This window comes from Canis aureus, chromosome 4 (assembly GCF_053574225.1).
Source record: "Canis aureus isolate CA01 chromosome 4, VMU_Caureus_v.1.0, whole genome shotgun sequence".
Classification (NCBI taxonomy): Eukaryota; Metazoa; Chordata; class Mammalia; order Carnivora; family Canidae; genus Canis; species Canis aureus.
The window spans coordinates 52,514,023-52,532,712 of NC_135614.1; the positions used below are offsets into that span (position 1 = coordinate 52,514,023).

General features: G+C 45.1%; 1 protein-coding gene across 1 annotated transcript in view; it reads right to left on the bottom strand.

Moving 5' to 3' along the window:
* Window positions 1-737: 737 nt before the first annotated feature.
* Window positions 738-18,690, bottom strand: part of ADRA1B (adrenoceptor alpha 1B) — a 48,028-nt gene continuing 30,075 nt past the window's right edge. The window contains exon 2 of the mRNA XM_077895678.1: window positions 738-1,348. Within this exon, the coding sequence (XP_077751804.1) occupies window positions 753-1,348 (596 nt within the window). The 3' untranslated portion in view covers window positions 738-752. The remainder of the gene's footprint in view (window positions 1,349-18,690) is intronic.

Consider the following 18,690-nt stretch of genomic DNA (forward strand, 5'->3'; position numbering starts at 1 on the left):
GAACCGCAGCTGAGACCGGGGTCCCCAGGACCAGGCCAGGCATTGCCCAGTGTTGCCCACAGCAGGAGGATTAGATATGCTACAGGTCAAGAGCAAGGCAGCTCTCCCACGGGCTGGCTCACTTTGCAGCCACCGGGTCAGATTTGTTTAGCTGTGGGAGGCGGGACTGGCAGGGGCAGAAGCGGCGGGCGCCGAGGGGCTCCCGCACAGGACCCAGGACCCGTGGCACCGACGGGGACTGAGCTGAAGAGGAAGAGGGACTCCAGATCCCGCCCACCGCCCAGTTCACAAACTGCTCGAAGGCGCACGGGAGCAACGACCTTTAATGTCCGATTTGTTTCCGACCCGGGCCCAGGGCCATCCGCCCCTCGGGGAGGGCCGGGGAGCGGCTGGAGGGGCGCGAGGTCCCGGGCCGACGGCGCCCCCGCTGCCCCCCCCCCCGGTGGCCGCACCCACGCGCGCACGCAGACCACACGGACACCGCACAGACACACGCACGTGTACCCACGGTTAAATACGTGCACACAGGGACTCGTTTGGATATGTACAGAGAGACAGACGGACATCCCGGCCGGCGTCGGGGCCCCAGGCTCTCGGCATGCTCGCCCAGCCCTCCGCTGTACCTGGCACCCATGCCCCTGCCAGCAAAGCAGCTGCCCCCCGCCCCCCGCCTCCCCCGGGCGCCGCCGCCCTCCCCCCTCGCCCGCCCTCCCCCCACGGTGGTTTCGCCCCCCTCCCCCCCGCAGGCCCCCCTAAAACTGCCCGGGCGCCAGGGGCATGTTGGTCTTGAAGCCGGGCTGCCCGTTGGCCGCGTCGGGCTCGGGCCGGCAGGCGCCGTCTCCGGCCGCGGGGCTCCCGCGCTCCGCCAGGAGCCTGAAGGTGAAGAGCGGGCCCGAGTCCCGGCGGCCGCGGCGGCCGGGGGGCTGGGGCGCGGGCAGGCTCAGCAGCGCGCCCGGCGCCTTCCACTCGGGGACGGCGCACAGCTCGACGGGCGGCGGCGCGGCGCGGCCCAGGTAGCCGGGGCTCGGCGAGGCCGACGGGAGGGTCCGCTGGCTGCCGCTCAGGCAGCTGCCGCTGTCGTCCAGCGAGTCCTTGCGCGACTGCGAGCGCTCCAGCGAGCCGCCGCGCGTCCACGGCCGGTAGGTGTAGGCGCAGCCGCCCAGGCGACGGCGGCGGCGGCGGCGGCGGCGGCCGCGACACTGGCAGCCGAGGATGCGCACGAAGGCGCGCTTGAACTCCTTGCTGGAGCACGGGTAGATGATGGGGTTGAGGCAGCTGTTGAAGTAGCCCAGCCAGAACACCACCTTGAACACGGCGTCGGGGGGCTTCAGGGTGGAGAACAGGGAGCCTGCAGGGGGGGGGGGGCACGGGCAGAAAGAGACAGCAGGTGGTGAGTAGTGAGGCCCGCCCCGCCCCGCCGCGCCCCGCCGGGCGCCTTCTCCGCCGCGCGGCCGCCTCTCCGTCTCCCCGGGAGCGAATCCCACGTTCGTCTCCGGGGCCAGCCTCCGCAACGCCCCCGTCACCCCTATAAGACCGTTCCTGGTCTGGCTCACCGGCCTCCGAGCTCAGCCGTAGCTATCACCACCTGCATTTGCACAGCCCGTGGGTCGCGGGCATTGTGCCAGGTAGGCGCTGTAGCTGCGTCGTTTTGTCCTACGAAAGGCCTCGGAGCGGACGCCCGCTTTATTCCCGCAGCAAATAGGAGAGGTCTTAAGGACCTAGATGTGAAACGGGACCCTTGAAAAGTTAGAGAAGGCAAGGTAAAGGACGATGTTTTTGATCTAGGGGGTGAAAGAAAAACGACTCAACACTTCAGACACATGAACTATGAGGCAAGGATGAGAGAAGGTATTTCCAATGTTTAAGCTGGTCGAGGGATGGGTACTTGAGAATATGTAAGGAACTCCTGCAAGTCGACAAGAAAAAGGAGCATTCCCGATGTGGGCAAAGAAAATGAATAGGCAATTTACAAAACAGGAAACCTTAGGGCCAAGATGCTCGAAATATTAGGGAGTCAAATAAATTACAATGAAACATAGGCCAAGATGCTCGAAATATTAGGGAGTCAAATAAATTACAACGAAAACCACACAGAGATACAACGTGTCTGTTGGGCTGGCAAAAATCAGGAAGTTGGAGAGCGCTAAGTGTAGGCAGGGTTGTGGGGACATGGGGAGCCTTCTTAAGGGCTAGTGGAGGCACAGGCTGTGAAGCAGTGCTGAAGACTCTGGCCCCACTTGGTCTCATTAAGTATATTTACAGACCTCTTGACCCAAAAGTTCTGCACTAAGGCATAGATCTCAAAGAATTTTCACACAGGTCCATAAGGGGACATGCATGAGTATGCTCAGAGCAGTGTTGCTTATGATGATGGAGAGTTAGAGAGAACCTAGGTGTCCCTCACTGGGAATTATGGAAAGGGTGAGTGGGCTAGATGCCTAGTGCAGCGATTGTGCCACACTTAGAGCCCTGGATGGCATGTCCATGTAGCAATATGGAAAGATCCTAAAAACATCATTCTTTATGAACAAATAGGAAACAGAATGGAGATTTACAACATAATACTATTTAAGTAACACACCAAACAACCACACACATTTTGCAAAAAACACTTTCAAATAATGTCAAACACAAAACGGTTGCCTGAGGGGGTAGGCAGAGGGAAATGGGAATACAAGGAAATAAATCAATAAAGTAAGAGAGAGGCCTTCCAGTGAGATGCTATGATGGAAAAACATGATTAACTCATCCCTCTAATTTCAGAGCCAGAAACATTTTATGGCAATATTAAATTAAAAACAATTTTCATTTTAAATGCAAGGCAACTAAGACTTGGAGAGGGTAAATGACTTGCCCCAGGTTACACAGCCTGTTGGCAGTATAGCTGGGATTTAAACTAAGTTCTGTTTGAATACAAAATATGGTTTTCAAATGGTATTTATAAGACCCTTTGTGGAAAAATCAGAAAATACAAAAAAGCAAACAAAAATTATTTTGAATGCACACATAACCCTGCAAAGCAGAGTAATCACATTTGGTGTACATACCTTCAGATTTTTTCCCCGTTGTATTACGCGTTTTTAAATGATTTGATAAATGCGATCATACGTTATAGGACCTTCCTTCCTCCCTCAGTCCCTCCTTTCCTTTCTTTCTTTTTTGTTATTTCAAACCATGTCTCTGGGCTCCTGGTGAAGAGCTAAGCCCTGCAAGAGTTTAAACTTAGAAAGAGGGTTTATCCAGGGGCACCTGAGTGGCTCAGTCAGTTAAGCATCCAGCTTTTGATTTCAGCTCAGGTCATGATCTTAGGGTCGTGAGATCAAGTGCCGTGTTGGGCTTATTGCTCAGCATGGAGTCTGCTCCAAATTCTCTCTCCCTCTATCTCTCCCCCCTCTAAATAAATGAATAAAGTCTTAAAAAAAAGAAAGAGGGCTACCCATACCTGGATATAAGTGCCAATTATAAATGTACTTTTTTTTTAAAGTTTATTTAAGTAATCTCTACACCCAACGTGGGGCTCAAACTCACGACTCTGAGATCAAGAAGCTCATGCTGTAGCAACTGAGCCAGCCAGGCAACTCACTACACTGATTCTTATCCCAACTCAGGGGGAAATGTGGGAGTGGGCTATACATTCTTGGTTTGCTTTAGAGGAGACAGATAAGGGCACCACTTTGTGGTCTGATTTGTGACAAGGTCAGCACCATTATGTTTTCATCCCACCATCCCAGATCCTTCGCTGTATGGAAGGCCCCCACTGAAATACACACATGGCATGTGAACACCTAATATCCATGACTGGATGAGTTGTCTCTGACCATGGGGATGTCCTTGTTTCTGTCACTGAGTCTGAAGGGCATAGGCACTGGTCTTGACAAATGCAAAGCTGGAGAATACATTTTGGGAGAAGTGGAGAGAGGGCAGAAACGTCGGAAGCCTTGTACATTACCCTGGAGGGTAAGTGCTGATGAGCGTGTGTACAGGTAGGCACACTGTCTTAATGAGGACCCTCAGGCCCCAGGTGTGGGGATGCATAGGCAGTAGTGGCAAAAGCAAGGACATTAAGATTAGGAGAGCATGCTTGCTGAAAACAAACTCGTAGCTTTGCTTGCCAACCCCATTGAAGATGAGTAAAATGTGAATGGCTTGATGGGGATACATCCTTAGGGATTGGCTCTTTTAAAGGATACACAACCATAATGCTAACTGCTAATATTCATCAGAACCACTGTTTATATTGTATGTGTGCTCTGTACAGGTCCTGTGCTAAACCCTTTATACCATTAGCCGATTTAATTGTTGAAATAATCCTTTGATGAAGGTATTATTGTTGGTCTCGTTTTACAGATCAGGGCACCAACATATGATAGTAATAGCTCTTTACATTTTTATACATTTATTCATTCGCTCATTCATTCATTCCACAAATACTGAGTTCCTGCTAAGTGCCAGGCATGAAGCCAAGCTACGGGGATACAGAGATGACTTGGGGTGTGGTCTCTGCCCCATGGCGGCCCACAGGCAAGTGGGGAGACAGACATAGTAACAGGTCATTGCAACAGAGCACACATGGCATTATGAGAGTGGCATAAATGTTACTGTGTCCCCCCCTATGCCCAGGTGGCATTTCTTTCTGGTTCTTCATTGCCATCATATTGGAAGCCCCTTGTAAGGACAAAGATGGGCTGGATCTTTGCCTTGATTTTCTTACAAAGTATTTTCAAGGACTATGGCTCTGAGAAGTATTCAGCTAAAAGTAAGGGAATTATGCTGACTTTTTTTTCATAGCATTTATTTATAGCCACATTGTGAGTTTGGACTCCCTGAGCTACTTGTTCCTCTGAGAAGAAGGTCATTCTTTGCCTTCCATTCTTTGCCTGCCTTTGTCACCCTTCCGCCAATTTAGGCAGTGTGATCCTGTGGCTTGAACACAGGGTGTGGGATCTCAGACCTACTTTTGAATCCCTTTTTTTGTGTACTAATGGTTTGGCTTTAGAAAAGTTAATTGGCCCTCTCAGACTCAATTTTCTCATCCATAAATCGGGGACAGTATCTGTTCCATAGGGTTATTTTGAACACATGAAAATATCCATGTAAAATATTTGACATAGGTATAATAAATAATAAATAGAGGCTGTTTTTCCAAAAATACTTTATATCCTGGCCCAATCAGGAGCCTTCTCCAGGAACTCTGCTCTGATGGACCCCACCCAACTCACACTGACTTCTTTATTCTGTACCCCGCAGAAGGTATACAGTCACATCTTATTCTATTATTTTACTGTTTGCCTGTTTATGTTGTTAAGCCATCCCAGGGATGGTTGAGTCCTTCTCACCACCCAGACTTTAAATTCCTTCTGGGCAAGAACTACCTCTTCATTTCTATTCTTTTCCTCTCCAGATTTGTATATTTTTATTACAAAAATAACAGATGGAGGGATGAATAGAGGGAGACCAGAGGATTTTTAGGGCACTGGAACTACTTTGTATGATGTTATAATGGTGGATACATGTCATTATACATTTGTCTAAATCCACAGAATATACAACACCAAGAGTGAACCCTAATGTAAACTGTGGACTTTGGGTGAAAATGCCATGCCAGTGAGGTTCATCCACTATAACAGGTGTACCACTCTGGTAGGGGATGTTGATAATGGCAGAGGCTGTGCATATGTGGGGGCAGCAGGAGTATGGGAAATCTCAGAACCTCCCTGACAATTTGGGTGTGAGTCTAAAACGGCTTTGAAAAATAGTCTGTTAAAAAAACCTCACTTGGGACACCCGGCTGGCTCAGTTGGTACAGCATGTGGTTGTAAGTTTGAGCCCCACATTGCATTAGAGATTACTTAAAAATAAAATCTTAAATAAAAAACAGCAACCACTTCACTTACTTAAAAAAAGTGATCCCCAAATTTCTTTCTTCACTTAGAATATATCTAAGACAGGTGTCGGTACCAGTAGTTAAGCATCTGACTATTGGTTTCAGCTCACGTCATGATCTCAGGGTTGTGAGATCAAGTCCCACATTGGACTGTGCATTCAGTTCAGAGTCTGCTTGGGATTGTCTCTCCCTCTCCCTCTGCCCTTCCTTCCCATATGCTTATGCACACACTCTCTCTAAAGTAAATAAATAAATCTTAAAAAAATATATATTTATATCTATAAAACCTTTCCCCATATCAGGACATTGCATCCTACTGTCTGGATATACACTAGTTTAACTTTCTCCAAACTTAACTCTTTTCTAATGATAGTCAAGTAGTGATTTCCAATTTTGACTGTTACAAACTATAGTAATAAAAAGCCTTATGCATTTTGCTTTTTGCATGTTTGAGTGTTTCTGTAGGATAAATTCCTACTCGAAGAATCACTGAGTCAGTGCCACATTTAAGTGCTGACAGCTAGCCAGATTGCCTTCTGAACTAGTTATATCAATTTACCTTCTGTTGGGTGTGTATGATTGTGATATTTTCTCTACAACTCTGGGTTTGGTCAGTTTTTAATCCTTACTTGTCTAAAAGCTAAGTAATGACTTTGCCCTCTTGTTCCCCTTGCATTTTGTTTTATTTTGTCCTCCGGAAGACCCTACTATTGCATACCCACCCTGAGCAAACTTTTAGTGACTTCTGATAAAAAGTCTCTTTCCTTATTAGAATTGGACTCCTTAATGGAAGGGGGGGTGGGTGGGGGGATGGGATGACTGGGTGACAGGCACTGAGGGGGGCATGTGACGGGATGAGCACTGGGTGTTATACTGTATGTTGGCAAATCAAACTCCAATAAAAAAAAATACACACACACAAACACACACACACACACACACAAAGAACTAGACTCCTTAAGATAGAATACAAGCTCTCTCACCAGCAGCCAAGTGACCTTGAACAGGTTTCACACTGTGCCTAAACCTCAGTTTTCTCATCAGCAAAATGGGCCTTCTACTGATACCATGCCTCTCGGTTATTTTGAGAATTAAGAAGATAACGGGCACTGAGGGGGGCACTTGACGGAATGAGCACTGGGTGTTATACTATGTTGGCAAATCAAACTCCAATAAAAAATATACAAAAAAATGAAAAGAGAATTAAGAAGATAAAACATGTAAAGTCCTTATTAGCACTCAGAGTATCTGGAGCCTGATACCCAATCAACTTTGCATTAATGCTATTAACCAAATAATTATTTTTTTTAGAAAAATTATTTATTTATTAGAGAGAGAGAGAGAGAGAGAGCATGCACAAGCAGGAGTGGCAGAGGGAGAGGGAGAGAGAATCTGATGGGGACTCTGTACTTAGGACAGACCTGGACTGAGGGCTTGATCTCATGAGCCTGAAATCATGACCTGAACCAAAACCAAGAGTTAGAATGCTTAGCGGACTGTGCCACCCAAGTGCCCCAACCAAATAATTTTTATTCTTGTCAATCACTCATTGGGCTAGAAATCTAATTACAGGAAATCTATATGCAGGACCTATGTTTGATAACTTGATGTGTCATTCAGAGTAAGTTGCTTTCCCTTTCTGGGCTTCACTTTCCTTCCTTTAGTTGACTGGTTTTATCTGGGTTCTCTCCAGCATTTAAATACAGTCTCCACGAAGCTGAAGATGCAAGCCCTGCCCATCCTTGCTGGGAAGTGCCCTCTTCTCTAGACCTACCGCAGTGGGGCAGTGTGTGTCAAGGGCTGGACCAGCGGCTTCTCGATTGCCAGCATAGTTTTGCTTCTCTTTTCCCCTCCCTCAGCCTCACAAAGCTACTGGGCTGAGGTGTCTTGTGTGCTACACCGGCTGGCCCTGATGCAGCCAGGAAGCCTTGATGAATTAGGGGAGGTGCTGGGCCTCTTGAGCATGAAAGAGGATCAGTGAAAAGAATCTTTTCTCCTGGGCATCCAAACAGACCTTTGGCAGGGGGGAAAAAGGCTGTGTGGAGAGGAAAGCAAATATCAAGAGAAAATGTGGGTTCCTGGAAGCCTGCTGTCTCTGCTTTTAGGTCAGGGCTGAGGCAGCCTTTTTGACACAGGCACCAACTCATGGTGCATGTCCTGAGCCTGGCCCTACTTCTCTTGCTCATGAAATGCTGTGATGCTCCTTGCCCCTGTATCTTAGAATCCTGGCTTGACAGAGCTGGGAAACTTTCCTTAATGGAAGTTCAGTGAGAGTGAGTGACTTGCTCAAGGTCACCCAGCTGGTGACTAGCAGAAACTGCTAGAACATATTCAGGCATCATTCATTGGATCCAACAAACATTTATTGGTCAGTGGTTAAGGACCTGTTCAGATGTCAAAGGTAGGTAGATCTGGGTTCAGATGCTGACTCTGGCTTCCCAACTGTGTGACCTTGGAGAAGCTACTTGAGCTCAGTGAGGCTCAGTTTCCTGGCAAATGGGGACAGTGATAATTCTTTCCTGTGTGGAGGAGATGAACCTAGGCTTGATGAGTGCCGGGCATGTTGAAAGCGCCCAGTAAGTACAGCTATTCCGACTGCTTCAAACAAGCTGCTATTAGTACTACCAACACTGCTGTTAACGCCAGTATTGCTGCTGCAAAGATGAGGAATGTGGCAAAAAGGACAGGATCTACTGTGGTGACCTGGTGCTGGCACTTCCACTCTATTGCTCTTTCTGACACAGGCCCAAGGATGGGCACCATATGATTCTCAAATATGCTGAAATTGTATGCAGTGTTCATGTGTCTTTCTGGGGAAGAATCCATCTCAAGTCTAGGGCTCCCTAAGCATTAGTTACTCGATTGCCTGGACCACCAGTTTCTTAATGCTTTTCTTTAGATCAACTTGCTTTTGGTATCTAAACTAAACATTCTTTAGGAAGCTTTTTGGCACTATTTTTAAATTGGCTCCACTTGTTATAAATAGAATATCACAGCAGAGAAAAATTAGATGAAAAAAATGGTATTAGTATCCCTGGATTGCTCCAGACAGTGGAAGACCTGAAGCCTGCTCTCTCTCTCTCTCTCTCTCTCTCTCTTTTAAAGATTTTATTTATTTATTCATAAGAGACATGCAGAGAGAGGCAGAGACAGGCAGAAGAAGCAGGCTCCGTGCAGGGAACCTGATGTGGGACTGGATCCTGGGACTCCAGGATCATGCCCTGAGCTGAAGGCAGACATTCAACTGCTCAGCCACTCAGGCATCCCAACCTGCTTCTTTTTTTTTTTCTTTAAAGGAGATTAGCTGGGATTGTGGGGATATTAACTACTTGCTAAACTAAGAGGAATTCCACTTTGAGGAACCTAAGGGATTGAAAGAAAAATGAACAGGGAAAAATATTCTCATAGAACCCAGCCTTGGGGTACATGCTGAATAGATATTTGCTCAATGACCAACTGATTGAATTTGAGACTCAGAGTTTCTTGTGCCATCTCTAGCTGTCATTTCCAGCTATCTTGCACACCAATTCAAATCCGTAGTGAATTTGAGCAGCCATCTAGGAGTAGCGCTGGGAAATTCTGTGGCTCTACTGTGATGCTTCCTGGTGGTCTCCTACTGAGGCCTTTTTTTTTTTTTAAGATAGATTTTATTTATTTATTCATAAGAGACAGAGAGAGAGAGAGAGAGAGAGAGAGAGAGAGAGAGAGAGAAAGAGAGGCAGGTAGAGACACAGGCAGAGGGAGAAGCAGGCTCCATGCAGGGAGCCTGACGTGGGATCCCGGGTCTCCAGGATCATGCCCCTGGCAGAAGGTGGCGCTAAACTGCTGAGACACCTGAGCTGCCCCTACTGAGGCCTTTTAAGCAGATCCAATGGGACAACACTTAGGAACACTTCTATCTGGGTAAGCAGTGTAGGAGGGGGAGCACAAGCTCCCCCTAGGGGTAGACAGGCTAGCAGATGGTGCATTGAGCCCACCCACGCCACTTGGGTTTTGCCTGCCTGAGGGCAAGGGTGATTTAGAGGGATTGGGAAGTGTAAGAATCAAAAGCCAAGGCTGAGCAGGATCAGCTCAGGGAGAAGCATTTCTTGGCTGGATGTGGTCCCAGTGGGTCATCCTTAAAGTGCCACTCAACAAATCAGAACAGTGAATACAAGGTCTCAAACCCCTGTGAACCTCCAGTCTTCAAAACCAGAGGGAGTGTTTGTGGAATAGCAGCTACCATTTGACAAGCTCTGACTCTGTGCCAATCACTGGGTAAATACTTAACCTTAGTTTGCTTTCAACTGCCAGCGTTTCTAAGGCAGCCCAGCACGGCTGTGCCAGGTGCAGCGCTAGGCAGTGTCATTCCACACAGTTCTCTACAGCACTTCTAGATGACTGTGGCCAACCTGCATGAGCCCCCTGAAGGCCATGACCATTACACGCAGGGGAATGGAAGGTAAGTGGTTGGATGTCACAGAGTTAGTGGGTGATCCAGTTAGAATTTGAATCCAGGCCGCCTTTGACAGAAGCTGGCAATCACTACTAGTATAGTACGCAGGGAAACAAAATATGCATGCGGATGTGGACAAAGGACTGAAGGATACACATTGAGGAGACATCAACAGAATTTATCATCTACGTGCTTTTCGGTGTTTTCCAAAATTGGAAACATGAATTATTTTTGTAATTGGGAAAAAGTCCAATGAATATTATTTAAAAAATAAGAGGTAAACCAAAGATACTGTGTTTATTGGGTCCTTGTTATGTGCCAGCCAACTTCCTATACTGTATTTTATTTAATTCCCATATAGCCTATGAGCAAAGTGGGATGATCCCTACTTCTGGGACTTTAGGATTATAGATTTGATTTGACTTATTTCACAGCATCAGACAAGCTGATGACCTCAGGGGAACCAGTGGGTGGTAAAACTATTTTGATCAGCTTGTAAATCAAATCAAACTCCTTTTCAACATGGCTCTTAGTAGGAGCCTTTAACTACACCTACAGCCAAGCCAAGTCTCCCTAGCTGAAACAGTTTGGCTCAATAAAAACTCAAAAAATTTGAAATGGTTGCTAATTCTTTCAGCACCAGTTTTATGAAGGAGTTTCCTTGGATCTGGAAATTCCCTTTGAGGTTTTCCATTTTCATTTGCCACTTAACCCTAAAATGAGATCATAAAGTTGTCCAACAAATACAATATCTTTGGGTCCAACAGACCGCGCTAAGCTTTAAAGTAAACAAGAACAATAATACTCACCAGAGCCACCATTTGCAGTGAATGAGGAACCAGTTAGTAGGTACTACGTTTACATTCATTTGCTCATACAATCCTTCCAGCACCTCTGCTATTACTGTATCTCATTTTACAGATGAAGCAACTGAGGTTTAAGAGATTAACAAAGTCACATGTCTAAAAAGGCTGAAAATCCAACTTTGAAGTCTGGGTTCTTACTCATTGTTTAATAATAAGAAAAAGAAGCTGCTATTCACTTCCTTAAGCGCCAGGCAAATTTCTCCCTCAACTGGGAACAATCTCTCTCTTTGCTGAATTGTCAAAGCACTTTATCAGAATGCCAAAATATAGCATTCCTCACTTTCTACCTTGAATCACAGTTGCTGAGGGCTCATCTCTTCTGGTTAGACTGTGAGCTTCTACAAAGGAGGGTTCATGTCTGACTTTTCCCTTTCCCCAGGGCCTAGCACAGTGCCTGACACGTGACGGGCACTCAGCCAACATGTGTTGCAGGAATGATAATAGTAATATAAATAATAAAACTGAAATATGTTAGCCCCTGGCTACTCAAAGTAAGGTTCATAGATAAACAGCATCCATATCACCTGGGTGAGTATTAGAAATGCAGAACCTCAGTGATCCAGTGAATCAGAATATGCTTTTTAACAAGATCCTGAGGTGAAAGGCACTGCTTTAGCTCATGTTACAATTTTATTTTTAAAATTGTTTTCCTGAGTATCTCGAGATTCATGGATGAGCAGAGGCTGGGCTGAAAGCCACCTCACCAAGGGGTTGACACCCTTGCCCCAAACCCTCCAGTGGCTCCCATAGTTTATAGGATAAAGTTCAAACTGCTGAGCCTGGAATTTAAGACCTTCTCAACTTGGCTGCAATGGACTGAATCTTCACAACATGAGTTGACTTTTCTGGCTCCTTTCCCTTTATTCACACTGTCCACTGGTCTGAGATGCATTTACTTTCCCCTCCTCCTCTCCATCCTTTCCAGGCCTGACTCAGAGTCCTCGTACACACAACTACAGCCCATGCTGCATGGTTTCCTTGGAAGTGTAAAAGCAAGAGGAGGGAATGAGCAGTCCATAAAGACCTGCTAAGATCCAGGTGACTCGTACATCTTACCTAATTTCACCGTTGCAATAGGCAGGAGGAGGAGGGGGTGTCTCTAATTCTCAATTCTTAATTACAGATGTGGAAATCGAGTATCTAAGGGCATGGAACTCACTCAAGGTCACACTGTCATTAAATGGCAGAGCTGGGATTCCAACCCAAATCTGCCTGGTCCTAAAGCTGGGCAGTTTCTCTAAGACAGTATTGGCTCTGAGCTCTTAGAACACTTCTGTGATGGGAGGCGTCTAGAGTTTTTTACTTGTTATTTGTAATGGTATAATGGTTTACATATATTTTCTCTGGACATGAAGATGCCAAGATCTAGAAACCAAGAGTTTTACGTCACTCTACTCCAGTGATTCTTAACCTGCCAATGCTGGTTATGCAGGTAACTTGGCACCACAAATTTGAGGGGCCCACAGACCCACTGAATCCAATCCATGGGTACTCAGGAGGTGCACAGTCACCAGATTAAGAGTCTTTGCTATTCACTCCACAGATTTCTATCATAACACTTGTTGGACTTAGGCGAAAGTCTGCATCCCTTACTTATAAGATTCTCCAGGCCAGGGTCTATCTTACTTGTCTTGGTTTCTCTAGCATTTAACACTGAGCCTGCTTTATAGTGAATGTATAAAAACAACTGTTGGGCATATAATGTCCTCTTCATGTGCCTAGGCCAGTTTCAGATTCATAGGAGGTGCTGAATAAATGGTTGTGAGCGATTCCCTTGCTTATACCTCGCTTCCTTCCTTTTCTTTCTTTAAGTGGTAACCACATGACAACAGCCAGTTCAGTTTCCCCCTCCTTCCTGGAGCCTTCCCCAATTGCTCCAGGCCTCTTCTTTTCTTTATTTCCCATCAGAATAGAGCTGCAACTCATAGGTTAATATGGGATGCCATTCTTAAAGGTTGTGCCACTTGTCTTCTTGGGCAGCATCAGCACTCCTTGAAGATGAGATCTGTGTCCTGTACTCTAGCACTGGGCATACGGTTAGTGCCACCATTTACCGATTAACTGGTGCATTTCATCTTTCAGGAAGGAAGTTACCTCCTGGTTTAGGCCCAGAGTAGAGAGCAGGTGGGATAGAGAGATTTCCACAGTACTGAAGGCTCCACTTTTGGTGCTGAACTGAATGTGTTCCATGCTTCGACCTTACTGCAAACAGCAATTTCTCCAAAGAACACTTTTAGAAACTGAGTATTAGTGGGACCTATGTGAAGGAAGCTATAAAACTTTATAAAGGGGCATAAAAGGGAGACATATTTAAATGGAGAGACATAGCTTGCTTTAGTATAGGAAATCTCTATTCAAGAGAACTTCAGTTCTCCCCAAGTGAATCTGTACATTCAAGACAACCTCATTAAAATGCCAACACAAGAGGTTTTTTGTTTGTTTTTTTTTTTGGGGGGGGGTGGACACTAAATGATCCAAATATATAGAAGAATATGGAATGTGGAAGAATAACTATGAAAGAAATAGCCAGGTCAATTGAAATAAAGAATGGTGGTGTGGGGAAGATGGGTAAACCCATTCCTACAGATATTAAAATCTATCATAAAAATCACAGTAATTAAAAAAATACCGGGGTGGCTCATTTGGTTAAGTGTCTGCCTATGGCTCAGGTCATGATCCTGGGGTCCTGGGATCGAGCCCTGAGATAGAGTCTGACACAGGTTTGGTGGGGAATCTGCTTCTCTCTTTCTCTCTCCTGCTTACGGTCTCTCTCTCTCTCTCAAATAAATAAATAAAAGCTTTTAGAAAAATACCAGAGCAGGAAGTGCAGGACAAGGCAGATAGATCAATGAAATTATATAGTTTAGAAAGAGAGCCAAATATCCATGAGAATTTTATATGCCATTTCAATGTTTATGGGAAAGAAGAGATGATTCTCTAGGCAGTGTTAGGACACTAGGCTCACTAGTTGGAAACAAATAGAACCAGATCTTTACTTTATTTCCTAATCAGAATAAACCCACATGCATCCAAGATTTTAAGTATAAAAATTATTAAAGCATTAGAAGATATAAGTGAATATTTTTATAATTTTGAAATAGGAAAGAACTTTTAAAGCATGATAGAAGTTCAGGATCTGTAGAGAAAAGCACTGATGAGTTTGCCTAGACATTCTGATAAGGTTGCAAATTTTGAAAAAACACAGAGGCTTCCTCTAACTTGAGAGAAATATAATTCAAAGCAGTAGTAAAAGTAATAATATTTCCCAAACACAAAGCTATCTTTCAAATCAATCACAGAAAAAACAATTCAATAGAAAACAAAGCAAATCATTATGGATAAGCAAATAACAAGAATTAGACAGCCAGTGAATAAGTGAAAACATAGTTAAATTCCTTTACAAAATTGGGGATCCCTGGGTGGCTCAGTGGTTTAGCGCCTGCCTTCAGCCCAGGGTGTGATCCTGGAGTCCCGGGATTGGGTCCCACGTCCGGCTCCCTGCGTGGAGCCAGGCTTCACAGAGGTCTGTGTCTCTGCTTCTCTCTCTCTCTCTCTCTCTCTGTCTCTCATGAATAAATAAAATAAAATCTTTAAAAAAAATTCCTTTACAAAATAAATATGCTATAAATTAATTAAATGTTATAAATAAATAGCAAAATATTTCAGGTCTATTAGTTTGGAATCTATTGAAATATTGCTTATGCTCAATTTGGCAAGGGTCTGAGAAAAAGGGACATTTTTGTATATTCTGGTTGGAAGTGTAGATTTTGAGTGGAAAATTGCCATTATCTAATAAAACTAGAATAAGCATAGCTTTTGATCTACGTACTCCATGTCCAGGAATTTATCTTATAGAAGAACTCTTAAAAGAGAGAGAAAGATAAAAGTACAAGGAACTGCAGTTATGTTACCCCACATAGGAAATTACCTAAATTTCTAACAATAGAAGATTGTGAAATGAGCCTTGTATTATCACACAATAAAAAAATCACACATTATTAAAATTGTGAGCTAAGTCTACAAGGAATGATACCCATGACAGAATTAACTAGAAAGAAGAAAGTTTCAGGAAACAATGCCTTCTGTGATCTGATTTTTATAAAGAAACACTGTGTGTATCTGTGTGTCTGTGTGCTGTGAGTGTGTATTAGCATGTTCACAGAAAAAACAATCTGGGTGAGTATATACCAAATTGTTCTGGGTGGTTATTTCTGAAGGATGAATTTACAGGAAGACTTTCACTTTGTATTTAGAATTATTTTTGCAATGAAAACACATTGATTTTGTCTTGAAAGAGAGAGCAAGAGAGAAATTGAGAGAGGAGTAGGGAAAGGGAGGGGGAGAGAGAGAGAATGGTTGAGCATACAGTAGGGGGAATAGCTGGCAGACCTTTAGGACAGATCATCATCTTTCTGGGGTCCCATTCCTTCACGTATGCAATGAGGGGGTTGCATTAGCTACCAGGCCCTCTCCTTCTCAGAGTCTAAGCTTTGTGTTCATCTGGTTTTAGAGGCAGAATGAAAATTAGGGGAAAATGTACAAACATATACCTGCAGCCAGAATGCCTCTGAGCCCAGAACAAACAGGCTGTGTGCACTTGCTCCTTCCTTCCAAGATGCATGTGAACCTGCCACTTGGCAGAGAGGCTTGGTGTGTTTGGATGAAAGGCTCCACGAGAGAACAGGGACAATTACTGGCCTTAAGGAATCAGATGGTAAAATGGCGAGATTGGGCCACTTAGGCCATTAGGCTCTGTGCAAGGCCTTTCATCCCTTCCTTCAGTAGCTGTTTACCTACTTCCCTGCCTTCCTGTCTCTGACTCATCCCTCTGTTCTGTCCTGTGGCTGGTGGTAATCAAAGTTTTTCCCTATTTCCAAACTGGTCTGCAGGCTCAGACCTGGGACCCACAGACAGCACTGTGTCTCTTTTCCACTTGCATGGTCTGGTCTGGGACACCTTTTCCCAGCTGGGGGGCCTGCAGCCTTCAGAACTTCTCAACTACAGAGCGAGTGGCGATGCTACTCCGCTGTGTCTAGGCTGTCCTGTCTTCTCACCAGAGCCCTCTCTAGCCTTTGTGCATCATGAGAGCTTGGCACATTGCTGGCCTCCTGAATATTGTATAATAAAATGATTAGTCTTTGCTGCTGAATGCATGCCACTCTCCAGATTTTAGCAAAATGGGACTTTATCTTGCTTCTCAATCTAGGTTCACAAACATGCCACAAAATGACCCTGAAATTCCAGCCCTTTCTCAGAGTTCACAGTCTCCTCACTGTTAGGAAACTTTCCAGTTAGAAGTGCCTGAAGGACAGAGAACTGGCTGGGTTTGCTGAGGCCATATGAGAATGTTTTCTGAGCATTTCCATGAAAACAGGACTGAATGGGCTCAATATTTATGGCCTGTGCTGTTTATATATGTGTAGCCCAGATGTCCGCTGGGAGCCTTTCTGCCCCTTGAAAGCTAGGGAGGATTATCTTGAGTGTCACATTTCCTTAACCTTGGCAAGTCCAAAATCTTCCCTCAAAGTCTCTAGATTCCAAGAGTGGCATAGGGGAACTAACTTCATTCCTGCCTCTCCTGCTTCTTAGGCTCCATTTACCTTGACAGCCTGCTTTGCTTATACTACCTGGAGGCAATGATCCCACAGAGAAAAATCACCCACACCAAACATTTGAAGTACTACTTAATACTGGGCTCCCTGTGCCCCTCCTTGCCCTTCCCATCTCAGCTCCTCCCCAGATTGCTCCAAGAGGTCCAAATTCTTTTCTTTTTGTTTTCTTTTCTTTCTTTCTTAAGGTGAACAGTTCTCTTCGCTCTTCCAGTTGCTTCGTCATCAGCTTTATGGAGGCAGCGGAGAGGGGACACTTGGGGACAGTGATTGAGGGAGATGGGTTTCACTTTCCACCCTCAGCTCTAATTATTTCCCTAAGACAGCTCCTTTCCTCACAGAAAAATCTGAATTTCCAGAAAATACAATTTTCTCCATCTCTTCCCCTGTAAATAAATGCTCCATTCCATTCGGTGTAGGTTTGTAGATTATTTCTCCTGCTTTGCTCCACTTCATAGCAAAGTCTTTACTGAGCTCTTCCTAGGTGCCTGGAACCAGCTGAGAATTTAACCCAGAAGATTAACATTGACTGAGGAAGCAAAGAGATTTCAACGATTATTTTATTCAGTCCCCCCAAGCCACGAGGTGCCCATTCTATGGATGAAAAACTTGAGAATTTAGGAAATTGCTCAAGATTACAGAGTGGTGGAGACAGGATTCAATTATAGGCCTGACCCCAGAACAACTCATCTTTCTGCTACTTCAGTGCTGATTCTCACAGACTAGAGATTCATTCTTTCCCTGAAACATTGGGTGCGAGAATTCCTGGGAGAACACTGGGAGGGGCTGGTAATGTGTGGGCCTGGAGAGATGTATGTGGGTGATGGTTTGGGAAGGAGGTGTTACTTGATTTTGGCACTTTCAGGGAACTTTCCTGCAAAAAACAATTCCCTCCTCACACGTTTTAAGCAGCCAGAAACAGGAAGGGCAGGGAGTTGCATCCCCTTTTTGGTAGGGGTTTGGTGAGGTTGCAAAGGCGATGAAGCAGGTGTGTTTTAGAGAGCTTGTAACTTAAGGTTATTTAGTCCTTGAGGGTAGGTTCGACTTCCTACACACTGTCCTGATTACAAGGAAGGTGGAGAATGCATGCTGACTCTCAAAATAGTTAGAAATGGACTCAATCTTTATGATGGTTCCAAAGAAAAGACAGAAGATGGTGGTGATCCAAATTTAAGCACAATGGTGACAACCTGCTAGCAGGTACCACCTGCTGAGAACTTATAGGTGGCAAAGGCTGTATCTAATTCTGATGTGCAGAATTTCATTTAGTACCCCAAACAATTCCATGTGGGAGGTACAGCTACTGTCCCCATTTTACAGGCAATGAAATTGAGGCTTGAAAGAGAAGTAAGTTGCTCAATCACAGAGCTATGAGATAGTAGAGTTTTATTGCAATCCACGGGTTCTTGCTCTCCCCTCATTCCACTGTTTTGCCTACGAGGCAAGCCACCAAGAAACCGAGGGCTAAAAGAACATTTTAAAAAGTGGAACAGATTCCACAGGGTAGTTTGGGGTGCAGAGGGAAACAGAAGAGCCATGTTTGGGTGTGAATATACTAGTTTTCAGATGACTCATCTTCCCAGCCAAGTCCAGGAGGCACTATAATTATTCAGAATTGAAAAGTTGTCCTTTTGCCACCTCTGAGCCTTATAAAAAGTCCTAGGGGCCCAAGAAGATGGGGGGAGAAGAGATGTTTAAACACAGATTCTTCCATCATCTGCAGAGGGGCAATGCCAAGAGCAAAAGCGAGAGACTAGGGCAAAGTTTTTGTAGGCTGGAAAAAAATAAATAGAGTTCAAAAGATGGAATGAAACCATACGGGCAGAACAGCCGCTTTTCCCATCATGACTCTGACCATATTTCTGACAAGAATGGGGCTGTCTTGTGCAAAATGAG